Below are 14,579 nucleotides of genomic sequence, written 5' to 3' on the forward strand. Positions count from 1 at the left end.
TGTGATAAGCATGTACCCATCAAGAAAGTCACCGTCAGATCTGTCAAAGCCCCTTGGCTTGACTCTGACCTGACACACTTGATGAAAGATAGAGATAAATGGAAAAGAGTTGCTGTAGATTCAGGTAGCTCAGAGGACTGGCTAGCATATCGCTCTTTAAGGAACAAAGTGACCAAATTAAATAAACAGAAAAAAAGGGTGTACTACCAATCTAGAATTGAAGAAGTTAAACATGATAGCAAAAAACTTTGGAGTACTCTCAATCAAATCATGGGTAGAGATAAAATGGGAAAAACACCAGCATTTATAGAATCAGGTGAAAGGTTTATCAACAAGCCCAAAAAAATTGCTAATTACTTCAACAATTATTTCATAAGTAAAGTTGATACTATAAGAAATGGCATGCTGCCTGTAAGTGGTATTCTATCTGAGTCACTTATTAAAAATGATATCATGCAGGACAAAGAATGTACATTTGAATTCTCAGTCACCAATGTATTGGAAATTGAGAATCTATTGTCTGAATTGAAATCTGACAAACCTTGTGGTCATGATAATATAGATAGTAGACTTTTAAAGTTGTCAGCTGGAATAATAGCCAGTCCGATATGCTATATTTTTAACTTAAGTTTTAAAGAAGGAATCTATCCTCAAGTATGGAAGGTCGCAAGAGTGACTCCTCTACCAAAAAATAGGAAAGAAGCATTCACTGGATTAAATAGTAGGCCCATTAGCATTTTACCAGTATTAGGAAAATTAATGGAAACAATTATATTTAAGCAAATTCAAAAGTATTTCTCTATAAATAACATTCATTCAGACTTTCAACATGCATATAAAAGTGTCTATTCAACATGCACAGCTCTCACACAATTAACAGATGACTGGCTAAAACAAATTGACAGTAAATTATTAGTTGGCACAGTGCTACTAGATTTTAGTGCAGCTTTTGATATTATTGACCACAAACTACTACTTATAAAACTGTCTGCTTATGGTTTTAAACTCTCAGCGATTAACTGGATGAAAAACTACCTAGTCAACAGACAGCAATGTGTCATGTTCAATGGAACCCTTTCAAATATTAAAACATTATATTGTGGTATTCCACAGGGAAGTTGCCTGGGACCTTTATTATACCCAATATTCGTGAATGATATGTCATGTATTTTAAAGAATAGTTGCTGTGCAATTTACGCAGATGACACAACAATATATGCACATGCAGATAATTGCACCGACCTGAGCACTATACTACAAGATGAGGTCATGCGGATTTCAAAATGGGTTACAGAAAATAAGATGAAACTTAATATTTCCAAAACAAAATGTCTTGTTATTTGCTCAAAACATGCTCATAGAAAGGAACGCATATTAAATGTTTCTCTGAACGGAGTTCATGTTGAACAAGTTAAAGAGGCCAGGTTGCTGGGAGTTACAATAGATGAAAGACTATCTTGGGCCACTCACATTAAAAACATAGTAACAAAAATGAGCAGAAGCATTTCAATCATAAGAAGGAGTGCCTATTTTTTAAGTAACACATCTATGAAGCAGGTTATACAATCCCTTGTATTGTCACATATGGACTACTGCCCAGCAATCTGCTCTAATGCATCTAAACAAGATCTAAATCAAATCCAGCTTACCCAAAACAGAGCTGCCAGACTAGCTCTCCATTGCTCATTTAGGACTGGCATTGAGATCATGCATCATGAATTGTCATGGATGAAAGTTGCTGAAAGACTGGCTTGTAGTTTGATTCTATTTTTAAAAAACATCTATACATACCATAAACCCTCATATCTGTATTCTCAGCTCTTGCTTGCCAGTGACAGTCACAACTACGGTACCAGGCTAGCCCAAAGAGGAGCTCTCACCCATCTTAAACCCAAAAGTGATGTTTTGAAAAAGACTGTAATGTATCGGGCAATCACTTACTGGAATAGACTTCCACAATTTCTGCTATCAATCACCAGCATAGTGGGCTTTAAGAATAGACTAAAAGGAGAAGTATTGCGTAAAGAGAAAATTCTAGATTGTATCTAATGTCATGACTGTTTTTATTGACTATTGAGTATTTTATTGATTATGGGATAAGCAGCAGAAAATGGAAGGATGATACTTTTTCGTCACTTATTGTTTGTCCTTGGTACACTAATGTGTATATTTTAGGCCATTGGTTCTTTGTTTTATTTTTGCAAAAATGTATACAGTATATCTATTTTTATATTGCTATTTTTATCTTTGGTATGAAAATTATTATGTAACAACATTTATTTGTATTTTTTGGTTCTTTGTTGTTGCTATTTTTGTATTATGACAATTTATCATTGGATCATGTTGTACTGCATTTTAATCGTTTGTTCTGTGGTTGTGTGATGTTTTTTGCCTGGACCCCAGGAAGAATAGTCTCCACTGCGGTGTAGACTAATGGGGATCCTTAATAAACTAAACTAAACTAAATAAGACTTCAGCAGGACAGTAATTGTACATACGCACTGCATGAGAGGGTGGTAGTAACTGACTCCTCGATGTGCACATCCTGGTGGTGTGTTCGAGAATTACAACATGAAAACAGCTGCAAGAAACAAAATCTGTACAAAAAATGCTGCAAGTCAAAGCCACAGAGTCAGTCCAAGTTTACCACAAACAAGTGCTATGGACAGTCTGTGCATGATGTGACAGTGGATCAACACAGCCAAAGTGAAAATGACACAATCTACGTGGATGGCTTGGAAATAGAAAATTGCATTGACTCTGTAAATCCACAACAAAGAGACCAAGATGAAGGATTTGTCACAGTGTGCATAAATGGCATGCCAACCAAAATGAAAGTGGATACAGGTGCTAAATGCAATGTAATGTCACTGAAGACTTTCAATAGAGTAAACAGCGGCGTGAAACTCGCCAAACAACACAGAAGCACAAATTTAGTGGCTTACGGAGGAGCCAAAATCGAGACACAAGGTGAAGCTACGCTGACATGCTTTTTAAAGGGACAGCGCCACTTACTGCCATTTTTCACAGTGGATAGAATGTGACATCACTGTTGGGCTTCCGTGCATGCCTGCGTACGGGGCTAGTCGAGTTGAGTCCCGATGTGCACCATGTCACCACAGAGAACACTGGAGAGTTCAGCGCACGGATCCTCACACAATACCAAGATATTTTCAGTGAAGAGCTCGGAGAACTACCAGTTGTTTACACAATGACAGTGGACCCCAATGTGCCGCCAGTTGTTAGGCCGGCCCACCGCATCCCAGTAGCGATGCAAGACTGTGTGAAAGCTGAACTTAAATCCATGGAAAGCATAGACGTTATTACTTCAGTCACCGAACCAACAGCTTGGGTGTCATCCATGGTCGCTGGGCACACAAAAGTCAAATCAGAAATCAGATTGTGCATCAACCCCAAAGATTTAAAGGCCTACTGAAATGAGATTTTCTTATTTAAACGGGGACAGCAGGTCCATTCTATGTGTCATACTTGATCATTTCGCGATATTGCCATATATTTGCTGAAAGGATTTAGTAGTGATCATCCATGATAAATTTCGCAACTTTCGGTGCTAAGAGAAATGCCAGAAGTCGCAGACGATGACGTCACATGTTTGATGGCTCCTCACATATTCACATTGTTTTTAATGGGAGCCTCCAACAAAAAGTGCTATTCGGACCGAGAAAACGACAATTTTTCCATTAATTTGAGCGAGGATGAAAGATTCGTGTTTGGGGATTTTGATAGCGACGGACTAGAAAAAATAGTTTAAAAAAAGTTTTAAAAAAAAACGTGATTGCATTGGGACGGATTCCGAAGTTTTTTTGACATATTTACTAGGCTAATTCTAGGAAATACCTTATCTTTCTATTGTGTTGCCAGTGTTTTAGTGAGTTAAATAGTACCTAATAGTCGGAAGTGTGTCTCCACGACTGTCTTGACGCGCAGTGTCTCAGGGGAGTCGACGGCAGCTTTATGGATGGCACAAGCTCAGCTTTTCTCCGGTAAGAACTGACTTTTTAACCACAATTTTCTCACCGAAACCTGCTGGTTGACGTGTGGTCGGGATCCATGTTCTCTTGACCGCGCTCTGATCCATAGGAAAGTTTCACCTCCAGGAATTTTAAACAAGGAATCACCGTGTGTTTGTGTGGCTAAAGGCTAAAGCTTCCCAACTCCATCTTTTTACTGTGACTTCTCCAATATTAATTGAACAAATTGCAAAAGATTCAGCAACACAGATCTCCAAAAAAACTGTATAATTATGCCGTTAAAGTAGACGACTTTTAGCTGTGTGTGTGTGCAGCGCTCATACTTCCTAAAAACCTGTGACGTCTTGCGTACACGTCATCATTACACAACATTTCGAAGACGAAACTCCCGGGAAATTTAAAATTGCAATTTATTAAACCAAAAAGGCCGTATTGCCATGTGTTGCAATGTTAATATTTCATCATTGATATATAAACTATCAGACTGCGTGGTGGGTAGTAGTGGCTTTCAGTAGGCCTTTAAATGAAGCACTAAAACGGCCCCACCACCCCATGAGAAGTGTGGAGGAGGTAGCAGCACAAATGTTTTCAGTGCTAGATGCAAAAAATTCATTCTGGCAGATCCGCCTGGACAAGAAGTCCTCAATGAAGACAACATTCAGTACTCCTTTTGGACGTTACTGATTCCTTCGCATGCCTTTCGGCATTAACTCAGCAAGCGGAGTATTCCAGCGCACAATGGATCAGCTCTTTGCTGGATATCCATGCTCAGTCATTGTCGATGACATCATCATCGGAAGCCAAAAAAGGTGCTTGAACGTGTGAAGGAAATAAACCTCAAACTCAACATGCAGAAATGCAAATTTCGACTTGACTAAGTATGCTACGTTTGTCATATCTTCACAAGTAAAAGTGTGAAAGCTGACCCCTCCAAAACTGCTGCTATCACAGACATGCCAGTCCCCACAGATGTCACTTCACTTCACCGTTTCCTGGGAATGGTTAACTATCTTGGCAAGCACATTCCAAACCTCAGTGACATCGCAACGCCACTGAGGAAGCTGACTCACAAAGAGACCGCATGGTGCTGGTTCCAGCAACAACAAGATGCTTTCGACCGCCTGAAAGCATGTCTCTCCTTTCCACCAGTATTGGCCTACTAAGATGTCAAAGAGCCAGTCAGGCTGACCTGTGAGGCGTCATGCTTTGGACTAGGAGCTGCCTCATGTAAAATGGAAGGCCAGTAGCCTTTGCATCCCGCACCCTTACAGAAACAGAAAGTCAATACGCTCAAATTGAGAAGGAGCTACTAGCTGTTGTGTTTGCATGCACCAAGTTCAGAGACTATGTGTACGGCAAGGCCACCACAGTAGAAACTGACCACCAACCGTTGGGGACTATCTTGAAGAAACCAATTCACAATGCCCCGGCCCGTCTTCAGCGGATGCTGCTACGCTTGCAAAGCTATGACATAAGCCTAATCTACAAAAAAGGAAAGCACATGTACTTGGCTGACACTCTTTCAAGAGCCCCTAATGCAACAGACAGTGAGAGCCCATCTGATAGTAGTTCTTTCGACATCATGTCTGTGAGCTACATTTCTACAGCCCGCCTGGAAGAGCTCAAGAAGCACATGGAGGAGGTTGAAGTAATGCAGACTCAGTGTAGTTATCCAGCGTGGATGGCCTGCCAGAAAGACTCAGCTGCAGCCTGCCATTGAAGTTTTCTTCCCCTCCAGAGACGAACTCACTGTGGAAGATGGAATTGTCATGAAAGGGCAGAAAGCAGTCATTCCAACGTCACTACAAAAAGAGTACATTAAGATTGTACACAAAGGTCACCCAGGCATTGAAGCAACCAAACGCAGAGCAAGAGGTATCATCTTTTGGCCATCAATGTCACGAGACATCACTAAAGAACTACTTTTTTGCACAGTGTGCAGCAGCACAAAACCACATCAGCAGAAAGAACCACTTCATCTCCATCCAGTTCCAGACCTTCCGTGGTCACAGTTGCTACAAACATTTTTGAATGGCGTGGACAACACTACCAGGTGATAGTGGATTCCTATTCTGGATGGTTTGAAATTGACCTTCTACAAAACATCACAGCGACAGTTGTAATTTCCAAAATGAAAATAACATTTTTCATTGCACGGTACACCACACACACTGCTATCTGACAATGTAAGACAGTACAAGTGTGAGCAATTCAGGAAATATGCTGAGGAGCGGGACTTCATCCACACCACCAGTAGCCCAGAGTTTCCCAAGTCGAATGGACTTGCGGAAAGAGCTGTCAGGAGTGACAAGCAACTGATGGAGAAATCCCACCGGGACAAACCTTTTTTTTTTCTTTTTTTTTTTTATTCTTCTTTGTCATGAAAAAGGGACGTTTTTGTCATGAAAAAGGGAGTTTTTTGTGGTTGGTGCACTAGTTGTAAGTGTATATTGTGTTTTTATGTTGATTTAAAAAAAAAACAAAAAAAAAAACATTATTATTATTATTTTTTTTTTATAAAAAATTCTTCCGCGGCCCGGTGGTTGGGGACCACTGTTCTAATGTACATACTTGTTCTTATGCTATCTGAACTCACTATGTTCTCTGCTGGATGTACATATCCTACTGTAAGACCTACACTGTTTCAATGTCCACATTTCTCTGTTGATGCAATTGTTGATGACTGAAGTACTGATATCAACCAAAGCTCCTCATCCCACCCCCGGATTGTAAATAATGTAAATAATTCAATGTATATACTATGATGATTAACCTGTGTGATGACTGTATTATGCTGATAGTATATATTTGTACCATGAATTGATTAACATGGACCCTGACTTAAACAAGTTGAAAACTTATTGGGGTGTTACCATTTAGTGGTCAATTGTACGGAATATGTACTGTACTGTGCAATCTACTAATAAAAGTATCAATCAATCAATTAACCAAACAATCAATCAATCAATCAATCAATCAATCAATCAATCAATCAATCAATCAATCAATCAAAAATGATATTTCAAATATATAAACCGTATTTTACTTTAAATCATGTATGCATGAAAATAATTAACTAGTACTGTTTTTAATGCACTTATTGTGTTGTCTGTCTAATTGTAATAAATGCAGACGAGGCGTGTTCAACGTTGACTCACACAGCGTGCTCATAACCACATTCTAGCTGTCCGCATGACGACATACGACACCACTTCACGGGGCTACCGCGCATGCTCGTCACTACTGTTGCATGCTGGGTAGTGTAGTTCTTATACTCCCTAGCCCAAAACATCACAACTATGACTCAGGCCCCGCCCCTACGGACGCATGCTTGGAAGACATGCGCTTTGCGGCAAAGTCCTCCTTTTCTCCACACACGCTTCTAAGCCTCGGCACATCTCCTCACATCGCTACTAACTACACTTTATTCATCCTCCGTGTCAGGATAAACTCCACTCGTCTCAGCCACATTTGGAGATTATTAGGCCCGCTTAGCTTGATAGTTGTTTGAGCGCGCCAATTAGCTTAGCATGCTAGTTAGCTTAGCTTGTTAGCCGCTAACAAAGAGACGCGGATTTGATCAACACATCGCTTAGTTAAGATCAAGTGTGAGTGTAAAGTGTTGTGATTGTGTGAAAATGTGCGAAAGAACGATAGCAAAGTATGAGGAGGAACTTTGTTGTGTGAAAATGTGCGAAAGAACGATAGCAGAGTACAAAGAGGAACTTTCTCGAACAAAAGAAGAGAACGAGAGACTACGTCAACTATTGGAGGCTGTTTTCAAGAAACCTCAAGTTGTGTTACACAGAACAGGTTTGTTTACTTCTTACTCTCACATTTTTACTAACTTTATATTTCATCATGAACATGACGTGTTTGCAGCAGTCATTTCCATTAGATCAGGGGTGTCCAAACTTTTTCCACAGAGGGCCGAACACGGAAAAATGTAAGCATGCAGGGGCCATTTTGATATTTTTCATTTTCCAACCATAACAACATATATGGATTTTTTTTTTTTTAATCCTTAGGGCTCCTGGGGAGCATAGAGGGTCTCAGTCACTAAAATGTTAAAAAAAAGGTCAAATTATTATTGTATTTATTTTATTTAAGGCTTACAGTAAATCTCTATATCAACTTGAGGTTGATATAAAGTAAAACAAATAAGGTTTTATGCCTTTTCCGTCAAACATAACTTTGTTTTTTATAGTAAAACTGAAATATGCAGTATTTAGATAGATGGATATGACTTTATTGATTCCTTCAGGAGAGTTTCTTTATTTAGCAATTAAAGCCCTCAAAGATCAATAATGCAGGACATTATTGATTTTAATTATTTAATATTTTTGAGTAATCACAGTGAAAAGTCAAATAAAATCCTACTAAATATATTTGAGATCCGAAAGGTTCCCCACTCATAAAGTGATGCATTTTTATTAGATTTTTTTTTTTTTTACTTTTAACACTTACATTTAAAGATAAACTTCCGATATATATGTCAATTTTAAGTTTGAACTATTATTTTGTTTATTTTATGCTCTTTTTTCCAAATTTTGATGTTTTTATATGACAACCACACAACATATGCAATATTTTTTTCTATACAAAACATTTTAAAGTGATAACTTTTAAGTAATAATTCATTATAACATTGATTTTTTTTGTCATTTGTTTTGAGCAATGGAAAAAAAAAATGAAGAATTGCAATACTATCAATTTTGCAATCTTTGCAGAATGGGTGGCGGGCCGGTAAACGATTAGCTGCGGGCCGCAAATGGCCCCCGGGCCGCACTTTGGACACCCCTGCATTAGATAATGTCCAAATAGAGGTGGTTTGGCACACTTATAATTAAAAAAACAAAACTAATGTTGTTTTTCATCAGATATGTACTAGTATTGTATATGTGGATGGGGGCCCTGCTTTGGTAATAATGTGTACCCCTTTCAGAGATCACATTTAGTTCCACTTCAAACATTCACATGATGGACAATAAGATGAGATGGTATAACATGAACAATTGTGGAACCTTTTTACTCAAAGGGGGATCTCGTTGGAAGCGCGATGTATGAGCAGACGCTGTTTGGGTATAACAAAATGGTGTCTGCCAATGTAGTTTACAATGTCACTACGTCAGTAGTTGTCTAACCCTTTTCACCAAGTACCACCTCAGAAAATACTTGGATTTCCAAGTACCACCATCATAAACAGCATTAAAATACAGTAGCATAGTAGGCCTTAATTATTCATTAAAAACAAGGAAGACACATTATTTAAAGAGTATATTAAATAATTTTAAATACTGTTGCATTACATACAGTTTGAACAGTAACACTGTGTTTGCAAGTAGGAAAATAAAAGACTGTACTTAAATAATACGCAGTGCACATCAGATAGATTCTGGTGCGCATCAGATAGTTTCTAGGATGCAGTTTCCTCAGTTGACCTCTGATCTGGTCCACAGAGATGACTATACATGGGTTTCCGATGACGTCACACCCGTCCCACAATTCCCTTGTCCGCCATCTTGTGCGTCAAAACAAACACTCGTAACCAAGGACGCCTCCGTTGTTATTTTTGTGAGAATGGGTCACACGTGTCGTTTGGGGCTGTGTAAACCGCGCCAATTCAGGACAAAGAACAACAAAGTACTACGATATCCCTAAGGTTATAGTAAAACAGGGAAAGGAAACCGAGCGACTGTCGACAGAAAGGAGCAACCTGTGGCTAGCTAGAATCAATCGAGTGGGATTTACCCCTGATCCAGCAAAACGACGTTATAAAGTTTGCTCTGATCATTTTGTAACAGGCACTTTGAATTATGTTGCTCTCTGTATCGATGATAAAATGTGTTATGGTTAGAATGGATATTAAAACATAGGAGGAACTACTGTGCCTGTGCTTGTACTTAATAACGCTCGACGTCTGACGTTGTTGTTGCACAAATATAACCTTCTATATATAATATAGGCAATCGCTGCTTATTTTTGGACGATTTTATTAAAATTTGAATGAATTAAATCAAGTAACCCTAAACTATGCAGTTGCATAGTTAGAATCATATAGTTCTGAAAATACTTTTGGGTACTATTTATCAAGTGCTTCTGGACGATAGTCTTCAGCATATCCTGGAATCAGAGAAAGTAAGACAGGCTTAATTTTTCGTTTGGATTTTAATTCTCTGTACAAGTCTGACAGTTCATCTTGTGTCCCCTTCTGTACCTCCGGTAGTTTCCTCTGTTTTAATGGTGCCGGTGTATCTCCAGATACGATTGCCTTGTATAGCTTTCTCTTCATTGTCTTGGCGGATGTGAAGTTAATGTCCTGTATGGTCTTGTACCCAACTTTCTTGACTGCAGATGGAAGTAGCCAGTAAGATTTTTCCTGTGTGACTGTCGTGTTGTCCCGCATCTTGACGCTCGTTTCAATGGCAAACAACAATGCAGAAACATGTGAACATATTTCGCCAATGCCTGCCATATATGTACAGTGTCCTGATAAAACACGACCCGTCTTCTCTGATATGACCCATGGCACCAAACACATATCAGTTGATCTCTGAGAGTGACGAACACCAGCGATGAGCACACATTTATCTTCCATTGTAGCCAGTTTCATTTCCTGTACCCATCCACACACAAAGTAATTGTACGCTTCGAGCGACTTGTAGCCCTTGAGCTCATCCAGAGTGTAGGCACTAACATTGTTCACCAAATAGTTGACGATGTCGGCGTAACTTATATCCGGATAACATTTTCAATTCGTGCTTTCCCATCTCATACGGATCTTTATCGCCAATATCCTTCCATTTCTGTAAATACCTGGCTTTGCAAACCCCATCTAGCGTCTGTCTGTAGGGAACTTTTACGACTTCTTTCAAATTTCCCGAAGTGGACGTCATTGTTGCTGCAAAAGTGTGGAAATATATTTAGAAAACTGCCGCAGACGAGTAAACAAAGTTTTGACACACAAGATGGCGGCTGACTCGAAGGATTATGGGTAATCGCCGCTAGCGGAAACCCATCTATTGTCTGGTAGAGGTGGAAGAGTAAGGGGTTACAACCATGGCTGGGGGGAGAAGAAGAGGGGGTGGCTGCGATGAGGAGTGGGGGGTGGGGAGGACATGTGCTGGTTGAACCGGTTGAAGAAGTTATTCATCTCAATTGTCCCCCCTACTGCTCTGGTCTTTGTCTTGTGGCCTGTGAGGGTTTTCACACCTTACTAGACCTCCCTCATGTTGTTCTGCTCCACCTTCTTCCTGTTGCTTAGTTTAGTCTTTATTTGAAGGGACAATGCACAGAAACATTAAGCTCAAAGACAGATATGGTCTGTTCCAGATTATAGCTATATAGCTAATTTCCATCTGCAGTCCCTGGCTACCTGTCCTTAGCCTTCCTCACATGTCCTTTCTTCTCCCGCTGTGCTGCTCTCATTGCCTCCCTGTCTCCACTCCTGAAGGCAGCCTTTCTTCTTGTTGAGGACAGCTTGAACCTCCTGTGTTACCCAGGGTGTGTTATTAGGGTAGCACCGAACAGTCTTGGCAGGGCAGATCATGTCTAGGCAGAAGTTGAGGTAATCCGTAGAACAGTGAGTCTGACCATCAATGTCCTCACCATGTGGAAACTGTGTTCCATTTGTCTGTCACAGAATGACATCACACTAAGACGTTCAGTGACAGTTTTCCAGTGTTTATCAGTGATTTTTCTTCAGTTATTTAGAATTTTTGTACAGTATCAATCAATGTTTATTTATATAGCCCTAACTCACAGGTGTCTTAAAGGGCTGAAAAAAAGGTAGTAAAAACCTTTAAAACAAAGTGTTTGCTAGTGAAATTTTCTGAAATATGTAGGTATATTCTTGCTATCGTTTACATTTTCAGAATGTATAATGTTGTGTTTTAGAGTAATGCTTTGATATTTTTATCAGGTTCAAACACCGATGGTATATCTTAGACAAGACAAGAAGCAAAGAAATCAAACAGAGACAGGTTTCAATTTAGCTCATGAGGAGAAACGTCTGGGCTGCAACTTTGTACAGTTTCCCACCACGCTTTGACGAGGGAGTTCCACGCGTCCTCTTTTATTTAAGGCCTTTTCTGATTACATAGCTGCAGCTGTTTCTAAAGGGAGGGGGGCCGTACACAGCTTTTGCACTCAGTCATAAACAGTTCAAAGAAAAGGTGCCTGGAGTTGCGTCAGGTCTGCTCCCTCTCCGCTTCGTGGATCTCGGGTCAGGACAAGGTCTTCCTGTGGCTGTCAATAGATTAAAGAAACCGACACCTCCATGTCGCATCCCATCGCACACAGTGGAGTTTTACAAGCCTTTTGTTTGATAAGATGAAATACAGTTTTTGTCTTCTAGCAGGGGACCTGAACTTAATGGAACACAAAGTTGTGTTATAACTAATGTACAATTATTCTGACAATTTTGTTATTATTGTTAATATTATCTGGAATCAATTTTTGGCAGCAGCAAAATGGCAATTTGGGTAGTTTTTAGCTCTAAAAAGGGTATTTAAACAACAGTACAGTAGGTACTTGATTTACATATGTGTAAGGCCCATAAGGGTATTCTAGTAGAATATGCAGAGATAAGATATGCCCCCCGCGACCCCGAAAGGGAATAAGCGGTAGAAAAAAGAAGGATGGATGGAAGATATGTCAATATGAAAATGTTACTTAAAATACATTTTTGTCAACAACAAAGTGTCCATTTGGGTAGATATTTGCTCTAAAAGGGAATTTAAACAAGTAAACAGTACAGTAGGTACTTGATTTTGATATATGGAATGGTCATAAGGGTATTATAGTAAAATATGCTTCTGTAAATATGCGATGTGTAAATATCAAAATATTACGTCAAATCACTTTTTGTCAGGCAATATTACATTTAATGACAATTTTACATAAATGAATACATCCAAACCTGTTGTACATATTTATCATGTGCAGGAAGAAATAACAGTTACAGCTGTGTGTATCTTCCAAACGAGAAAGAGGTTTTATCACATCAACATGGGACTAACAACACTCCTTTAAATCTCATCAATACCACAGAAGAGACAAACTGTCCTTTCCCGGGCACGATAAAGTCTTAAATAATGTTAAACACGTAGCGACACAATAACCAGGAAGATAAAGTGTTTATCTTACACTTAGTAATCCGCTGTGGACAGACCAAGCCAAAACTGCAGCTTCAGCGAAGGAAATACGTTTTCGGCAGGCATTCACATTTTGCCACAACACCCCTAAAGGGACATGGGGGAAAGTCCTAGTTGGAAATACTGCCGAATTAACTCCTGAACTAGAAAGTCAAGGGCGGTCACGGCATGTTCTTGTCGTCGATGTTGGTCAATTTTTTAGGGCATTACGGCAAGTCACAAGGGCAGTCGCAGCTTTTGTCACGGTTGCCTTGGTTAAATTCGAGCCCTGCTAACGGAATTATTTTTTAATCAATGTTATTAATTTGTGTGTTACTTCAAATAACTGACATTATGTAGTTAAGATAAGTTTCATATGAGAGCAGTCTTCACCGGACCGAACAGCAGGACTGGTGTAACAATGACATTATTACACGTCACTCTTTATAACTCCTTGTGCAGATCTGATTGTTCATTATTTAAATGTTGACTTCAGTTTGAAACAAAGGTGCTAACATTCATCGCAGCATTTGGGGAGGCATGTTTTAAAGGGGAACATTATCCCAATTTCAGAAGGGTTAAAACCAATAAAAATCAGTTTCTAGTTGCTTATTTTATTTTTCGAAGTTTTACTCAAAATTTTACCCATCACGCAATATCCCAAAAAACGACTTCAAAGTGCCTGATTTTAACCGTCGTTATAGCCACCCGCCTATTGTCCTGTGACGCCACTTCGTGAAGCCAACAAAAACAAATATGGCGGATAGCACAGAAAAGTATAGCGTAGTAGCTCTGATTCAGACTCTGATTTCAGCGACGTAAGCGATTCATGTATTGAAACGGATGGTTGGAGTGTGGAGGCAGATAGCAAAAGAGAAATTGAAGAATAAACTGAAGCTATTTAATCATATCACGACAGACAGCGGCAACGAGGACGAATTCGGCGATCGCCACCTAACCAACGATTGCATCTTTTGACCACTGGTACAACTTAAATCCGTCCATTGGTAAGTGTTTGTTTGGCGTTAAATGTGGTTGGAGGGAAGGGCTGGATGAAAATATCGCTACAAATGAGGCATAATGATGCAATATGTACATACAGCTAGCCTAAATAGCATGTTAGCATCGATTAGCTTGCAGTCATGCTGTGACCAAATATGTCTGATTAGCACATAAGTCAATAACATCAACAAAACTCACCGTTGTGATTTCTCTGTTATGGTTTACTAAAGACGTGACGGACGGACACCAGATGGCATTAATGTCCAAAGATTTATTCTTATACAAAGTAAAAAAATATATATATATATTATAGTATATATATATATAATACAAAATATAATAATAATAATAATAACAATACTAATAAACTAGAGAATGATGTGTGTGTCAAAAAACCCAAGAGTGTGTTGTAAGACTATGTGTGTATAGATTAACTGGAGTGTCTTACCAA

General features: G+C 39.2%; 2 protein-coding genes across 3 annotated transcripts in view; one reads left to right on the forward strand and one right to left on the reverse strand.

Moving 5' to 3' along the window:
• LOC133547244 (gastrula zinc finger protein XlCGF17.1-like) overlaps positions 1 to 14,579 on the reverse strand; it is a 183,889-nt gene that overhangs the window by 79,490 nt on the left and 89,820 nt on the right. The window lies entirely within an intron of this gene.
• LOC133547243 (zinc finger protein 37 homolog) overlaps positions 7,297 to 14,579 on the forward strand; it is a 20,292-nt gene continuing 13,009 nt past the window's right edge. Inside the window, exon 1 of the mRNA XM_061893007.1 lies at positions 7,297 to 7,805. Within this exon, the coding sequence (XP_061748991.1) occupies positions 7,631 to 7,805 (175 nt within the window). The 5' untranslated portion in view covers positions 7,297 to 7,630. The remainder of the gene's footprint in view (positions 7,806 to 14,579) is intronic.

The sequence above is a fragment of the Nerophis ophidion genome, unplaced genomic scaffold (genome assembly GCF_033978795.1).
Source record: "Nerophis ophidion isolate RoL-2023_Sa unplaced genomic scaffold, RoL_Noph_v1.0 HiC_scaffold_81, whole genome shotgun sequence".
Lineage (NCBI taxonomy): Eukaryota > Metazoa > Chordata > Actinopteri > Syngnathiformes > Syngnathidae > Nerophis > Nerophis ophidion.